This window comes from Tamandua tetradactyla, chromosome 9 (assembly GCF_023851605.1).
Source record: "Tamandua tetradactyla isolate mTamTet1 chromosome 9, mTamTet1.pri, whole genome shotgun sequence".
NCBI classification, from domain to species: Eukaryota; Metazoa; Chordata; class Mammalia; order Pilosa; family Myrmecophagidae; genus Tamandua; species Tamandua tetradactyla.
The window spans coordinates 84,304,176-84,317,867 of NC_135335.1; the positions used below are offsets into that span (position 1 = coordinate 84,304,176).

At 38.7% G+C, this 13,692-nt stretch overlaps 1 protein-coding gene and 1 pseudogene across 5 annotated transcripts in view; one reads left to right on the forward strand and one right to left on the reverse strand.

Annotated features, from left to right (window-relative positions):
* The first annotated feature begins 978 nt into the window (after window positions 1–978).
* Window positions 979–13,692, forward strand: part of TTC23L (tetratricopeptide repeat domain 23 like) — an 87,118-nt gene continuing 74,404 nt past the window's right edge. For 3 of the 5 annotated variants that reach the window (XR_013157922.1, XR_013157923.1, XM_077116940.1), the window contains exons 1-3: window positions 980–1,191; window positions 2,897–2,968; window positions 5,450–5,633. Coding sequence is in view for 3 of the 5 variants with exons in the window: in XM_077116940.1 (XP_076973055.1) it covers window positions 2,901–2,968; window positions 5,450–5,633 (252 nt within the window). In the remaining 2 variants the exon portion in view is untranslated. Of the gene's footprint in view, window positions 1,192–2,869; window positions 2,969–5,449; window positions 5,634–13,692 lie in introns of all 5 variants that reach the window. The other 2 variants (XM_077116939.1, XM_077116938.1) reach the window with 2 other exon arrangements.
* Window positions 11,708–13,464, reverse strand: LOC143646184 (nuclear speckle splicing regulatory protein 1 pseudogene; annotated as a pseudogene).

Here is a 13,692-nt window from a genome sequence, read left to right on the forward strand (position 1 = left end):
CTCATTTAAATAGCTCCTCCAACCTGACTCCTGGTGGTCTTGGATCCATGTCAATTAAACTTCAATCTCAGAACTGAAAAGAACACCATACATATTTTTCTTCTCTCTCTTCTCAACCTCCTCTTTGGAAATAACAGGGTCCCTTTTATTTCTTTGGAAATAAAAGTCAGCTCCCATTAGACATTTCAAAGGCCTAAATCACTGTAGAGTTCACGATAACACCCTTAAAAACAAGAACCAGTGCTGTTCCTTTCATGGTAGTCACCATTGCAACTAGAGGCAACAATTGCCCCCTGCACCTGTCAGATCCGAGTTTTTCCCATGAGGCGCATTTCAAGCACTGAAAAGAAGTGATACAGGAACTGATGGCTGCATAATTTCGGTCTCTGTGGTATTTGCCAAATGTGCCTCTCCTCCCTCGAAAATATTCTCTGAACTGCTAACCAAGCGCGGAACTACTGAACCATTTCTCAGGCTTATCCACTGCCTGCACGCTGCTTTCCTTTCCATGAAAAGCTCAAATTTTAACGGGAAAGGTAACACACTGAGGGCACCCACTACGGTATTTCATCTGAGCCTTTGCTCTGGGATCGGGAGACACTGAATACCGCTGCAACTGCAGGAGGCGGAAGGGAGATTGCTGAATATAGCCCGCGTGCACAGTAGTTCAGTACAAGTAACTGTAGGCCCAGGAACCCGGCGCTCATTCGAACCTTGGTCAAGATTCATCTTCTCTTCCAGAGCCTTGTTCTCCCAGAGGTTAGGAACCTTCGAGTAAAACAGCGAATTCTGCGGGCGCAGGGGCAAGTTTGGGGCCGAATAGGACGTCCAGCGCGGGTACCTGAAAGCGGAAGATGCGGGAAAAGCAGTTCTGGGGTTTCTCCACCTGGGACCGCTCCATAATCCCTGGGGCCGGAAGTGCCCAGCGTCGCCATGACTACGGGTGACGGTGCTCAGGGATAGGCTGCTCTGCGGGGCGGGACCCCAGCGTTTCGTTCCCATGGCAACCACATTGTCTCCCCGCGCGAACCCGGGAGACCTGGGCAGAATCCGGACCTCAGAGAGCTTCTCGCTTCCGCACCCTGGACGAGCTCTCCGGAGGCAGCTCCCTGACGCCGAGGAAGCCGAGCAGCGCGGCTCAGGTGGCCGGGAAGGCTAGTTCCGGGTTGTGGCTTCTCAGCTCTCGGCCAGGTACTAAACTTACTTTGCAGCCGCGCTCGTAGTTTTTCGGGTTAGAGCCCTGGCTGTTAACCATAAGAAAGAAGCCAGGGGAGAAATTCGGGAAACTCGGGATCAGAAGGATGTGGTGTGAGGATTTATGAAATTAGGGCGGAATTGCAGAAAAGGAGGAAGGGATGTGTACAGGAGAGAGGGACCGTTAAGAGCCATGTGTAGCCTCGTGGAAATGGAGTTTAGGGGTCAGAGCGAACTTGACTTGGCCATATTTCCGAAGATAGAGATTAGAAAAAGAAGTTAGTGAATCTTTCACTCTGGTTTTCGGATTGTGGATGTTCTGAAACTTGGGTCAGAGGGATCTACTCAGGGGTCAGGTGGGAATGGTTGTCATTCTGCACAGTGAAATGAGGAGTGACTAGGTGGCTTTGATGTCCAGTAAACAACTGTGCATTCGCTTTACATTTTTAAAAAATTTTATTAATAAAACCAATCAACATACAATATGAGCATTCTTTTTTTCATTACATAGTGGTATATTCATCATCATGATAATTTCTTAGAACATTTGCATCAATTCAGAAAAAGAAATAAAAGAAAACAGAAAAAAAAAATCATGCATACCATACCCCTTATCCCTCCCTTTCATTGATCACTAGCATTTCAACCTACTAAATTTATTTTAACATTTGTTCCACCTATTTATTTATTTATTTTTAATCCATATATTTTACTCATCTGTCCATACCATAGATAAAAGAATTATCAGACACAAGCTTTTCACAATCACAGTCAGATTGCGAAAGCAATATCATTATACAATCATCTTCAAGAAACATGGCTCCTGGAACACAGCTCTACATTTTCAGGCAGTTCCCTCCAGCCTCTCTGTTAGCCTTAACTAAAAAGGTGATATCTATTTAATGTGTAAGAATAACTTCCCAGGATAACCTCTCCACTCTATTTGGAATCTCTCAGCCATTGACACTACATTTTGTCTCATTTCGCTCTTTCCCCTTTCGATTGAGAAGGTTTTCTCAATCCCTGGGTGCTGAGTCCCAGTTCATTCTAGGATTTCTCTTCCATGTTGTCAGGAAGGTCCACACCCCTGGGAGTCATGCCACTTTACATTTGATAGCTAAGCCACAGGAATAGCATGAGAGCTGAATTCCACAAGTGATCATAAATCATATTTTTGCCATGAGTTTCAACCATCTCCCCCATCAATCACCAGCAACCAAAATAGACACAGGAGTTTTAGCTCCTTAACCAGAACCTGCTATTAAATAGTGAAATGGCCCCAGGAAAGGTGGGAGAGAACTAACTAATAATACTGGAGATTTACTTCATTTACTGAGCTGGTTGTTTTTGCTTGGAGCCATCTTGCTCTCATACCCGCAAAAACAGTATTTGATTTGAGAGGAGGCCATTGATTTAATGATCCCAGAAGTGCTCCACTTAAGGGGGAAAAGCCAGTGATTTTGAAGAAAAGGTGGAGCAGAAATTGGGGAAACTCTAACTCAGAGTTTTAAATTGGCACCAGAGAGCCATTAGTTTCTGCTTTCCAGGGGTCTTCAGTCATGAATGCTAAAGTTTGTGGATTTAGAATGGGTTATATGTTTGGACAGTTTTCAGTTTATTGTTAATAACATCTGATAGAGGGGGAAAAAAGAAGTTTCTAAACCTTTTCCCCTAGAGACTGACCTCACGTGTTTCTTGGTAGGAAAATGCGAGCCAGCCCCATCCGCATCCCAACCGACAGTGATGACAGCAACTGGGACTCCTGCTTCCATCTGTAAGTTTGGCATCACACCCACTCAGTAGTCTGAAATACTGGTTCTTCCCTCACAGGGCTGAACTGGGTGGGAAGTTTTACATATGCACATTATATAGGAAAGAAGTTGAGCTTCTACAGTGTCTTTTTTTTTTTTTTGCATGAAGAGGCACTGGAAATTGAACCCGGGTCTCTGGCATGGCAGGTGAGAACTCTGCCTGCTGAGCCACCATGGCCCGCCCTACAATGTCTTTTAATAACAATTCTGCTGTAATATCCATGTGTTCTTGTACAACATATGCAAGATGGAAAAATGTTTTCCAAACACAAGGAAAATTTTAATTTTTTATAAAGCGTGAGTTAATTATCACAAGATCAGTAAAGTCAGAGAATTAAATGTAACAAAGTTAATGAGTAAAATTCAAATTCAGTTTCATGAAATACTCTGATAATGAGTAAATAAAACTTTTCACATGAAAGTTAACATTTATTGAGCACATACTTATTTCCAGACAAATTTCTAAGTTCTTTATATGTATTAACTCATTTAATTTCCACAACAACTTTGTGGGGGAGTATATTAATCAGGGTTCTCCAGAAAGACAGAACCAACAGGATATATATATATATATGATTGTTAATAGCCATAGCAAACAATCTCTTTGATGACCCCAGTAGGTTTACATTCTGCTACAGGTCTGTGAAATATGCAGATCATGAAAATCTTTGGAGGGACTAAATTCTTTTTCCCTTAATTTTCTAGAGTTAAAGCTTCCTGCCACCAATTTCCTCTGTCCTCAATTTTTTCAAGCACTCTAGAGACTTCCCACTTTTATCATTTAGTAAGACATTATTTGTTTTTTAACTGTGGGCCAGGAATCCTCTGCCCTGGTGGAGTTCACTTGCTAAAAGGCAAAGAAAACTCAGAATGAAACAGAAGAGAGTAGAACATAATGTGATGTGCACTGAAATAGAGGATTGGGGGCAAATTTATATGCAAGTGCCTTGGAGGATGTCTCTACCTCTACTCCAGTCAGAAGAGACTTTCTGCAGAGGTGACATCTGATTTGTATCTTGAAGGGAGAATACAGAATTCACCAGGCAGAGAAGAGGCAAGTTCATTGCCAGCCTTCTGATAACATCACATCATCAACCTTCCCAGCAAGCTTCTGTCTGCAGGCAGAAGGGGATCCTGCCTGGGCCTGGACCTTCCTCTCTATATGACCTGGTTTGCCTCCATGCCTCTGGATAAGTTATTTAGAACAGAACTCTGGAGGAATATTAATATGTCATTTTTTCAAAACAGATGTAAAGGACTACAGTTGAAATTTTCCTTTTGAAATTTTCTGAACTTTCCTTTTTTATACAATTAAAATTTATTTCTTATGTAATCAGTGGAAAAAACAAATGTTATTTTAAAAACTACGTAATGGACATTTTTGGGGGAGGGTGGTGGTGCATGGTCTGGGAATCGAACTGGATCTCTCGCGTGGCAGGTGAGCATTTTGCCACTGAACCATGCATGCATCCTGTAATGGACTTTTAAAAAAAGCTATTGTGAATGCAAAATATTCTTTGGAGGTCATATTATGAAATAAAGTTTCTATTATTGTTCTTAAAATTTCAGAATTGTTTTGCTTTGGATCACTTTAATGATTTTTCTGATGATATTAGGATATGGGTTATCTGTTGTATAAGATGAACAATTATGTTCAACAGTGAATTCAGAGATCTGCATTTTGTGTGAGTGAAAAAGGAGAAAGAGATTTTCACCTCACTCAATTCTTTCTCATCACATTTGTTTCTAATACAACTGAGAGGACCATGTCACCTTGGAATCTGCACTTGATCCTGTGTGGGGAGTCCCCCCTCACCTGTTGGGACCCACAATCTCTTTACCTATTTGGTCACTAGATGATGAAATTGTTAAAGATTTATGAAAAGAGGACATATGAAGTCTAGCCTTAGAATATTAATTCCCTTTCCCTTTTTTTACTATACCCAATTTTTTTTCTGGTTTGGATCAGAATTTTAGAGCCAGAAGGATTTTGGAGATCCTCCAATTGAACACCTTCATTTTATAGATGAAGACACCAAATCATGGAGCTAATGATAATAACAATAGCTAAAATGTTAAAAGAGCACTTTCAGCTGTGCTAAGTGATCTTTGAATATTATCTCATTTAATGCTCTTATAACCTCAACAGGTAGGTACTAATGTTGCTGTTATTTTACAGAAAAATAAAATAATAAACTTGCCTAGGGTCATTGGTGAGCAGCAGAGCTGCGAGTCCAACACGGGTAGATGAACACCAACTTAGTTTCATTTGCATTAATACACAGCTGTCCTAATGCTGGGTTTTGAGGGTTACGGAACTACCACCTTAGCTTTATTCCTTTAAGTCCATTATAAAAAAGCCTAGGGGGTGCTTTTTCCTTCAGTTTTATCTTGAGATGCACAAAAGTCGACTCTTGACTCCGTTTTCCCCTTGATACCCACAGATCACATCAAACCAAGAGCCCAGCACACGAGCAAACATATGAATTGTATCCTTCTGATGGGTCTGGAGAGAGTGAAGAAGACACTAAAGCCAAGGAGGAAAAGTCCGTAGACTGTATGTCTCTTCCCGAAGAGAAATTAGCCCACTCACAGAGGAAAACAGCAGAGCTGATTAAAGAAAAAATGGTAAAACAAAAAACTCATTGTTTTTGTTTCATTGTAAAATATGTCCATGATTAGAGAAGCTCTGTTTTAACTGCAGATTTAAGTGCATGAATTAGAAGAAGGCATTATATTTCTTTGTAAAAATGGGAGGAAACAAAGCAAAGTATAGTGGCATAGCCAGCCTGCCTTCTGGTTCCTACACAGTTTACTGCGTTTTTGTCCTTAAAATATTCATACTCCTAACTTTAAACTCAAAATTAATGGTTAGTTCTTCCTGTTGCTGTTTGATGACCTTTAATTAAGATTCTTTTTTAAATTTCCTTTGAAAGATTCCAGGATGATATCTTATTAGGTAACAAGAAAATTAGGATATTGAGGCAGAAGGCTGAGCAAAATGGGTAGCCAGGCAGTAGACTAGGTTCAGCTTGTCAGGAATACAAGTAAGGTGCCTGTGATTACAGTGGTATCATAAGCAAAGCAAAGGATCAGAAATAAGAAGTACCAGCACAGGTCAAAGAGTCCAGGTATGAGTTTCTAGGAGTAAATTAAAGAATTGGGAACTAGCATCTGAGAAAAAAGGTGTAAGCAAGATTGTTCCAAATCCAGGAACCTGAGACAGCAAAAAAAAAAAAAAAAAAAAATGACCCTCATTATTAAAACCCAAGCACTGTCTCGCCTGCCATGCGGGAAACCCAGGTTCGATTCCCGGTCCATGCACTTTCCCCCCAAAAACAAACAAGCAAAAACAAAAAACAAACAAAAATGTCAAGAAATGGTGCTGTAATAACAGGATGCTCACATGGAAAAATAATGAAATGTGACCCCTCCATACAGCATACAAAAAAAAAAAAAAAAAAAAAAAATCCAAGCCCTGGTCTTCTTCCAGAGCATAATCTATAAACATCAGTATATTTGAGCGGGAGTAGGAGAAGCATCAGGTTGGATAGGAGATAGGGGTCCGGAGGGAGCAGTCCTGGGATCCACAGAAAGCACTGCTATACCTGTATATTACTCTTTAAATGTATTGCATGTAGATAGCCCCTTAACAAATTCAGATCACTTTGATGCTGACTCTTTTTTTTTTCCCTCACAACAATCCTGTGAGGTGATTAAGTGTCTGTTCAAAGCAATATAATCTGTGAACAGAATTGAAAACCAGGCTTTTGATTCCTTGATATGAATTTTCATGTTACCCAGCTTGAAAATACCCCGGAAACAAAGGCCTGACTTTGCCTATCATTGCAGCTAATAAAGGATATGTTTTGGGTTTTGTTTTTTTTTTTTAATTCTTATACTTTTTAGGCATTTCTTATGATGAAGTAAAACATATATACAAAAAAGCGACAAATTTCAAGGTATGTTGAACAAGTAGTTATACAACAGATTTCAGAATTTGGGTTGGTTACTCTCCCACAATTTTAGTTTTTTTCTTCTAGCTGCTCAAAGACACTGGAGACCCCATCTGGAGGTTGTAGGTTTCTGGAAGATAATCTTAGTAGGTGAAATGTTTGTAAAATCTCAGATAGAGCCCTAGGTATTCTTTAGGGTTAATGGAAAGTTAACTTTGATTGGAGTTTGGCAAACCGTGGTATTTAGCAATATCTAGCCTACAGAATAGCCTCTTGACTCTATTTGAACTCTTTTCCCCCTTTTGGTCAGGAAGTTGTTGTCATTCCCACAGTGCTAGGGCCAGGCTCATCCCTGGGAGTCATATCCCACATTGCTAGGGAGCCTTACACCTCTGGATGTCATGTCCCACATAGTGGGGAGGGTAATGATTTTTCTTGCAGAGTTGGACTTAGAGAGAGAGGCCACCTCTGAGTACCAAAAGAGGTTTACTGGAAGTAGCTCTTAGGCATAACTATAGGTAGGCTTAGATTCTCCACTACAGAAATAAGCTTTGCAAAAGCAAACCTCAAGATCAAGGGCTTGGCCTATTAACTTGGGAGTCCCTAATATTTAAGACCGTATCAGGGGTTTCCCCAATGGTAAAGTTTAATAGTCCCATATTTTTTCTCCCATCCCTCAAGGGACTTGGCCAATACTTTTTAATTAACTGCCCAACATACTCTGGAATGTGTCTGGGTATTTTGTTAAGCTATACTGAATTGCAAATCCTCATTCCATTCTAAGCACCATGTGTTTGGTTGTTTAAGTGAGCTATCCAGACAGGTTAACTAGGTTATGGGCTACAAAATTTAGGTTTTGGAAAAAATGAACCTCTCTTCCTTTGGTATCTCACACAGTAGGTAAGTTCTAAAATACAATGTCATCCTTATCCCTTTATTCCAGTTTACCTTAGTCCTGACCTGACCAGCGTCATTCTTATCTCTAATTGATGCCTATTTCTTTTTTGGTTTCTTTAATAGTTGTTGTATATAGCAATGCTGACTCTCAGAGCTGCAGAACTCCAACTCTGAGTCTTAGGTTTCACACAGGTGGCCAAAGTTCCAGGGAGATACCAGGTTATACACATATAGCACAGCATCTCAAACTCTAGAAATAACATTAACAGCTCTGGACTAAATGATACTGCTATAAGAGCTTACAATCTAGCCCCCAATTTTCTTATAGTTATTTTCTAAAAGAGACTGTACAATAGTTGTTCTTTTGTTTCTGGCTTATTTTGCACCACATAATGTCTTCAGGGTTCATTTACCTTATTGCATGCCTCACGACTTTCTTAGATGCACAATATTCCATCATATATAAACACCCAGTTTGCCATTCTACTTCTCAGTGTATTGTTTAGCTACCTCCATCCATTGGGCATCATGTAATAATGTCCAAAATTAACAATCCATGTCTTATATTATCCTCACTCAGTTACGCAATCATCAACACTCTCATTTTTATACAGTTTTCATTGCTCCAAAGAGGAAATTAGCCGATAAACGTACCCTCACCAAATAGAAAGTCTAAACCTCCCCTTAACTCTTGTTCTCCCCGCCCCCAATTATTTACTGCTGGTATTGCTGTGGTTCTGTTGATGTTTTCCTGTTAAATATAGGACATGGCATGCAATAGTAGTTTTCTGCCTATACCACTCTATTATTGACTCTTTGTACAAGATTCATACTTTTGAAGTAGTTTATGTAAGAACTTATTCATAAGTGTTAGATATGTTTTTTAGATGTTTTTATTGAGAAATTTTCACACACACACATTCAATACATGTTGTACAGGATGGCTGACAATATCATCATATAGTTATGTATTCATCACAATGATAGTTTTTTAGAACATTTGCATCACTCCAGAAAAAGAATAAAAAGAAAAAAGAAAAAAACTCATACACACCATACATATTACCCCTCCCTCTCATTGACCACTAGTATTTCCATCTACCCAATTCATTTTACCCTTTGTCTCCCCTATTATTTATTTTTTTATCTATTTATTTTTTACTCATCTTTCCATACCCTGGATATAAGGAGCATCAGACACAAGGTCTTCACAATCACATGGTCACATTGTAAATGTTATGACTTTATCCAATCATCTTCAAGAAGCTAGGCTACTGAAACACAGCTCAACAGTTTAAGGTACTTCCCTCCAGCCACACCAATATACCATATAAACTAAAAAGGGATATCTATATAATGTGCAAGAATAACCTCCAGGATAACATCTTAACTCTGTTTGAAATCTCTCAGCCACTGAAACTTTATTTTGTTTCACTTCTTTCTTCCTTCTTTTGGTCAGGAAGCCTTTCTCAATTCCTTGATGCCAGGTCCCAGCTCATCCTGGGAGTTCTGTCCCATGTTGCCAAGGAGATTTATACCCCTGGAAGTCATGCCCCACATAGGAGGGATGGCAATGAGTTCACCTGCTGAATTGGCTTAGACAAAGAGGCCACATCTGAGCAACAAAAGAGGTTCTCTCCTCCCAGGGATGAGTCTGACCCTGGCACCATGGATGAACAATTCCATCATGACCAAAAGGGGAGAAAGAAGTGTAAGTAATAAAGTATCGGTGGCTGAGAGACTTCAAATAGAGCCGAGTATATATAGTATATATGTTATTTTTCACACACACACAAAAAAAGTTGATTGTGATGATAAAAAAAAAAGTTTATTCCTTCTAACCTCCTGTATTCTGAAACAAAGGAAAAACCAGAGATGATGGTATGGTAGCCTATGACAAACTCAAGGATTTGTCCTGTAACTACTTATTGAAGAGTGCTTTGAAAACTATTGCTTTTTTTCTTTCTTTGCTTTGTGTATATGTTATATTATACAATAAAAAAGTTAGGGAAAAAAAGAGGTTCTCTGGGGTGACTCAGGTTTAATTTTTAAGCAGGCTTAGCCTATCCTTTGCAGTAATAAGTTCATAGAGGTGAACCCAAGATCAAGATCTTGGCCTATTGATTTGGTTGTCCCTGCTGCTTGCGAGAATATCAGAATATCAGAAATTCTCCCAATGGGGAACATGAATATTCCTCCTTTCTTTTTAGTCCCCCAAGGGGATTTTGCAAATACTTCTTTATTAAAGTTCACTGAAATTTAAGACTTGATATCTGTGATTTCTTAGCTTTGCCTGCAGTTTTACAGGGACAGTGTGGCTCCTTCCCTCATGCCATCCCTATCCTTGCTAATAGAGAGATGCTTAGTTCAGCAAATGTCAAATGAGCCCCTCCTCTGTGTCAGGAGCTGGGCATACAACAGTGAACAGGAAGGAACTTCTGCCCCCAAGGAATGTATCTTCTGTTTGAGGAGACAGATAATAGACAAACAATAAAAAAAATAGTGAATGAAATCTCAGATAGAGGTAAAAGTTATGAAGAGAAAAATAAAATAGATAAAGGGATAACAAGTGATGGGGTGAGAGGCTGTTTCAGGGAGGACAGCCAATTAAGGCCTTTTTGAGGTGAACAAAATGAAATGGAGAGTGAACCACATGGAAGAGCACCCTGAAAAGTGGGGGCAGTAAGTGCAAAAGCCTTGTCATAGAAATGTACATGTCATTTTCAGGAACAGCTGGTCAGGAGATTTCTAGAGAGTAAGAAGAGAGAGAGTGCTAGGAAATGAAGTTGGGGAAATGATTAGAGTAGGGCCAGATTGGCGGCTGTGTGTGAACTTTGGATTTTATTTAGAATAAATAAATAAATAAATGTATTACATTAATAAATATAAAATTATTTATTAAATGAAATATACGTATATTAGTTTAAAGCCGGAGAGTCTTATGGTCTAATATATATATTTTTATGAATAAAAAATTTATTTTTAAAAAATTTGCTGGCATATCAAATATGTATAAAATCCATAAGTTTATAGTAATACTAAAAAAACTATTTGGTCACCATTGTTAGATGCTAGTGAATGAGCTCATTATTTGAAAGCTAGTAAATAAAGGACAACTATGTGTCTTAAACCTTCCTAATATGAATTGTACTATTGAGTAACCAAAAAATTGATAAGGGGAAGTTTCTCTTTATAGAATCATTTCAGCTATTAAATGAAGAAGCAATGAAAAGTTTAGGATATTAACATTTTTTTTTATATAAACATATCACTTTTATTTTTGTGTTAGCCCAAGTATGCTGTGTACAAACAAGTTATTTAGACAAGATGTATGATGCATATTTTGTATTGTAATACAAATTTCAGAGCATAAAGTATAACCATATCTTCTACTTTATTGTTCATCTCCATGTATTATAATCTGAAATTCAGCATCTGTAAAACAAAACCGCTCCTGTATCAAAATCAACATTAGGGTAGTTGTTTAATTTTTTAATGGTTGTGGTAGAGCCAACTGTCCTCATTAAGTACCTACATGCATTAAGCACACTCTTAACAGTTACTTAAATACAACCAAGAATGTGGTACTAAATAAAATTATATATATTCAAACATTCATGGTAAAAGAACTCTTTTGATTTAAACCTAAACCAAAAACCAATTTTGAAAAAGTGTTTTTAAAAATCCTCCCAAACCATTCTTAATATACTTTTCTTTTTTTCTTTTCCTGCATGGGTAGGTACTGTGAATCGAACCCGGGTCTCTGGCATGGCAGGTGAGAACTCTGCCACAGAGCCACCATGGCCCGCCCACACCTTTTTCTTCTATACAGCATGTAATTTTGTGTGCTTCCCTAGATCTTTCTATTGGTGCAGCTATCAATCATCTTCTTTCTCAATATAAGTCTTTGCATTAACCCGTGCCATTTGCCTAGCCAAGTACCTGTCTCTAGCAGACATTACCGTCTCTTCATTATTCCGTTTTGCAAACTTGCTTACTGCTTCAGATGGACTCTCTTGTTCTTCGTCCTTCTCTAATCTTTTCTCTATGATTCTGTGTTTTGCTTCCAGTGATGTTTCAGAGCTGGTGGGTTTCTCTTGGTTTCTTTCTTTGTCCTTTTCCATGTTTCTCATTTTATTGGATTTTTCCTGGTCAAACAACCTATCCTTAGCTCTACCTGGACTGCTTTCCTTTCTGTCTTCATTTCTTTCTGAACATTGAACACTTACTTCTTGTTTTTCCTTGTCTCTGTATTTATCTTTGCTTACTTCTTGTTTTTCCCTATCTTCGTATTTATCTTTGTTCTCATATCTTTCCTTCCTAACTTTCACATGCTCTTCCTTTTCTTTGCTTTTCTCTTCCTTCTCTCTTCCTTTCTCAATGTGTTGGTCATGATCATTTTGTTGTCTATCTCTTTCTTGTTCTCTTGGGGGATATTTCTCCCTATCTTTCTCCCTTTTCCACTCTCTGTCATTTCTTTCTCTTTCTCTCTGGTCTCTTCCTCTTGATTTATCTTCTTGTTCATGTCTCTTCCAGTGGAATTCCCTATACTTGGCCTTACTATGCCTATGGAAATCTTTCTTTTCTTTTAGGTAATCATGGTCAGTGTAATACCTCTCCTGGTCCCTGTATTGTCTCTCTGGGAGCTTATCTTCCCTTTATCCGTGTCCTCTTGACTTGGAACTTTTTGTGTGGCATTTTACATTGTGTCCTCTTTCTTCACTAGATGATGGTGAATGGATTTGATTCCTTTGATGCCTAGGGTCATTCTGGGAGTTCTCCGTGCTTTTATCCCTTCTATAGTTTACTTTATTATTTTCTTCCATTTCATCATCCTCGCTGCTCTTATCATCAAAATCACTGTCTGCATCTGGGTTTTCTTCTACCTTCACACCAGTCTGGAGAACACATTTCTCATGTGATATTTCATTCTCCAAACTCATTTCATCAAAGTAACCTCTTGATTTCTCTTCCTTTATTCCAGACCTGGCTTCACGAAAGCTACATTTAGGTACTTCCTCTTCACCAACTGCTTGATTTAACAGGTGCCTATAAAATCCACTGAGATCTTTCTGCTTAGTTACATCCAAACGTGCTTCAAGTGCAGCAGCCCTCTTTTCTCTTTCTTCCTCTTCAGCTCTCTCTTGCAGTTTTTTCTTATAAGCAGATGTCACAAATGATTCTTTATCATCAAATTCTCCCTTTTCCATTTCTCGTTCTCTTTGAATTTTCTTTTCCATTCTTTTTTCCTACTCCTTTTTTCTGATCTCAACTGCTTTTAGTAAGTTGTGAATATACTTGGGCTTTCGGTCTTTTCCCAAGAGTAATTTGGGATTACTTTCTTCCTTTTTTTTTTGCATTTCATCATAAATACTATCATATTCATAAACAGTAGCATCTTCTGCAAGGGCCTTCTGGATTTCCAGTTTGGTCTGTTTCATCACTTGCTTCTTAGCTGCTTCCCTCTGATGGCTTTCACTCACAGAAGCCTCTTCATCATCATCAGAATCATTCCCAAACACTGATGGTTTTTGCAAAACAGGGTGCAACTGCTGTGTTTTCTTTGGCAAAATAAGCCCATACTGCCTGCCCGGAATCGCCATCTTGTTGCCTAGGATATTAACATTTTATAATCTCTTATGAATTATTCCAAACAATTCTAAGATCAGAAAGAGAGTGAGATTTAGATATTAGGTTGTTTTCTGAGAGAACACACACTACCACCTATGATGTAGTCTTGTTTAAAAAAAAAAAAAATCAAAGCTAAAGCTAAATCCAACTACCAATATAAAGACAGAACAGAGAATAGAGGGACACATTGAATAGCACCATGA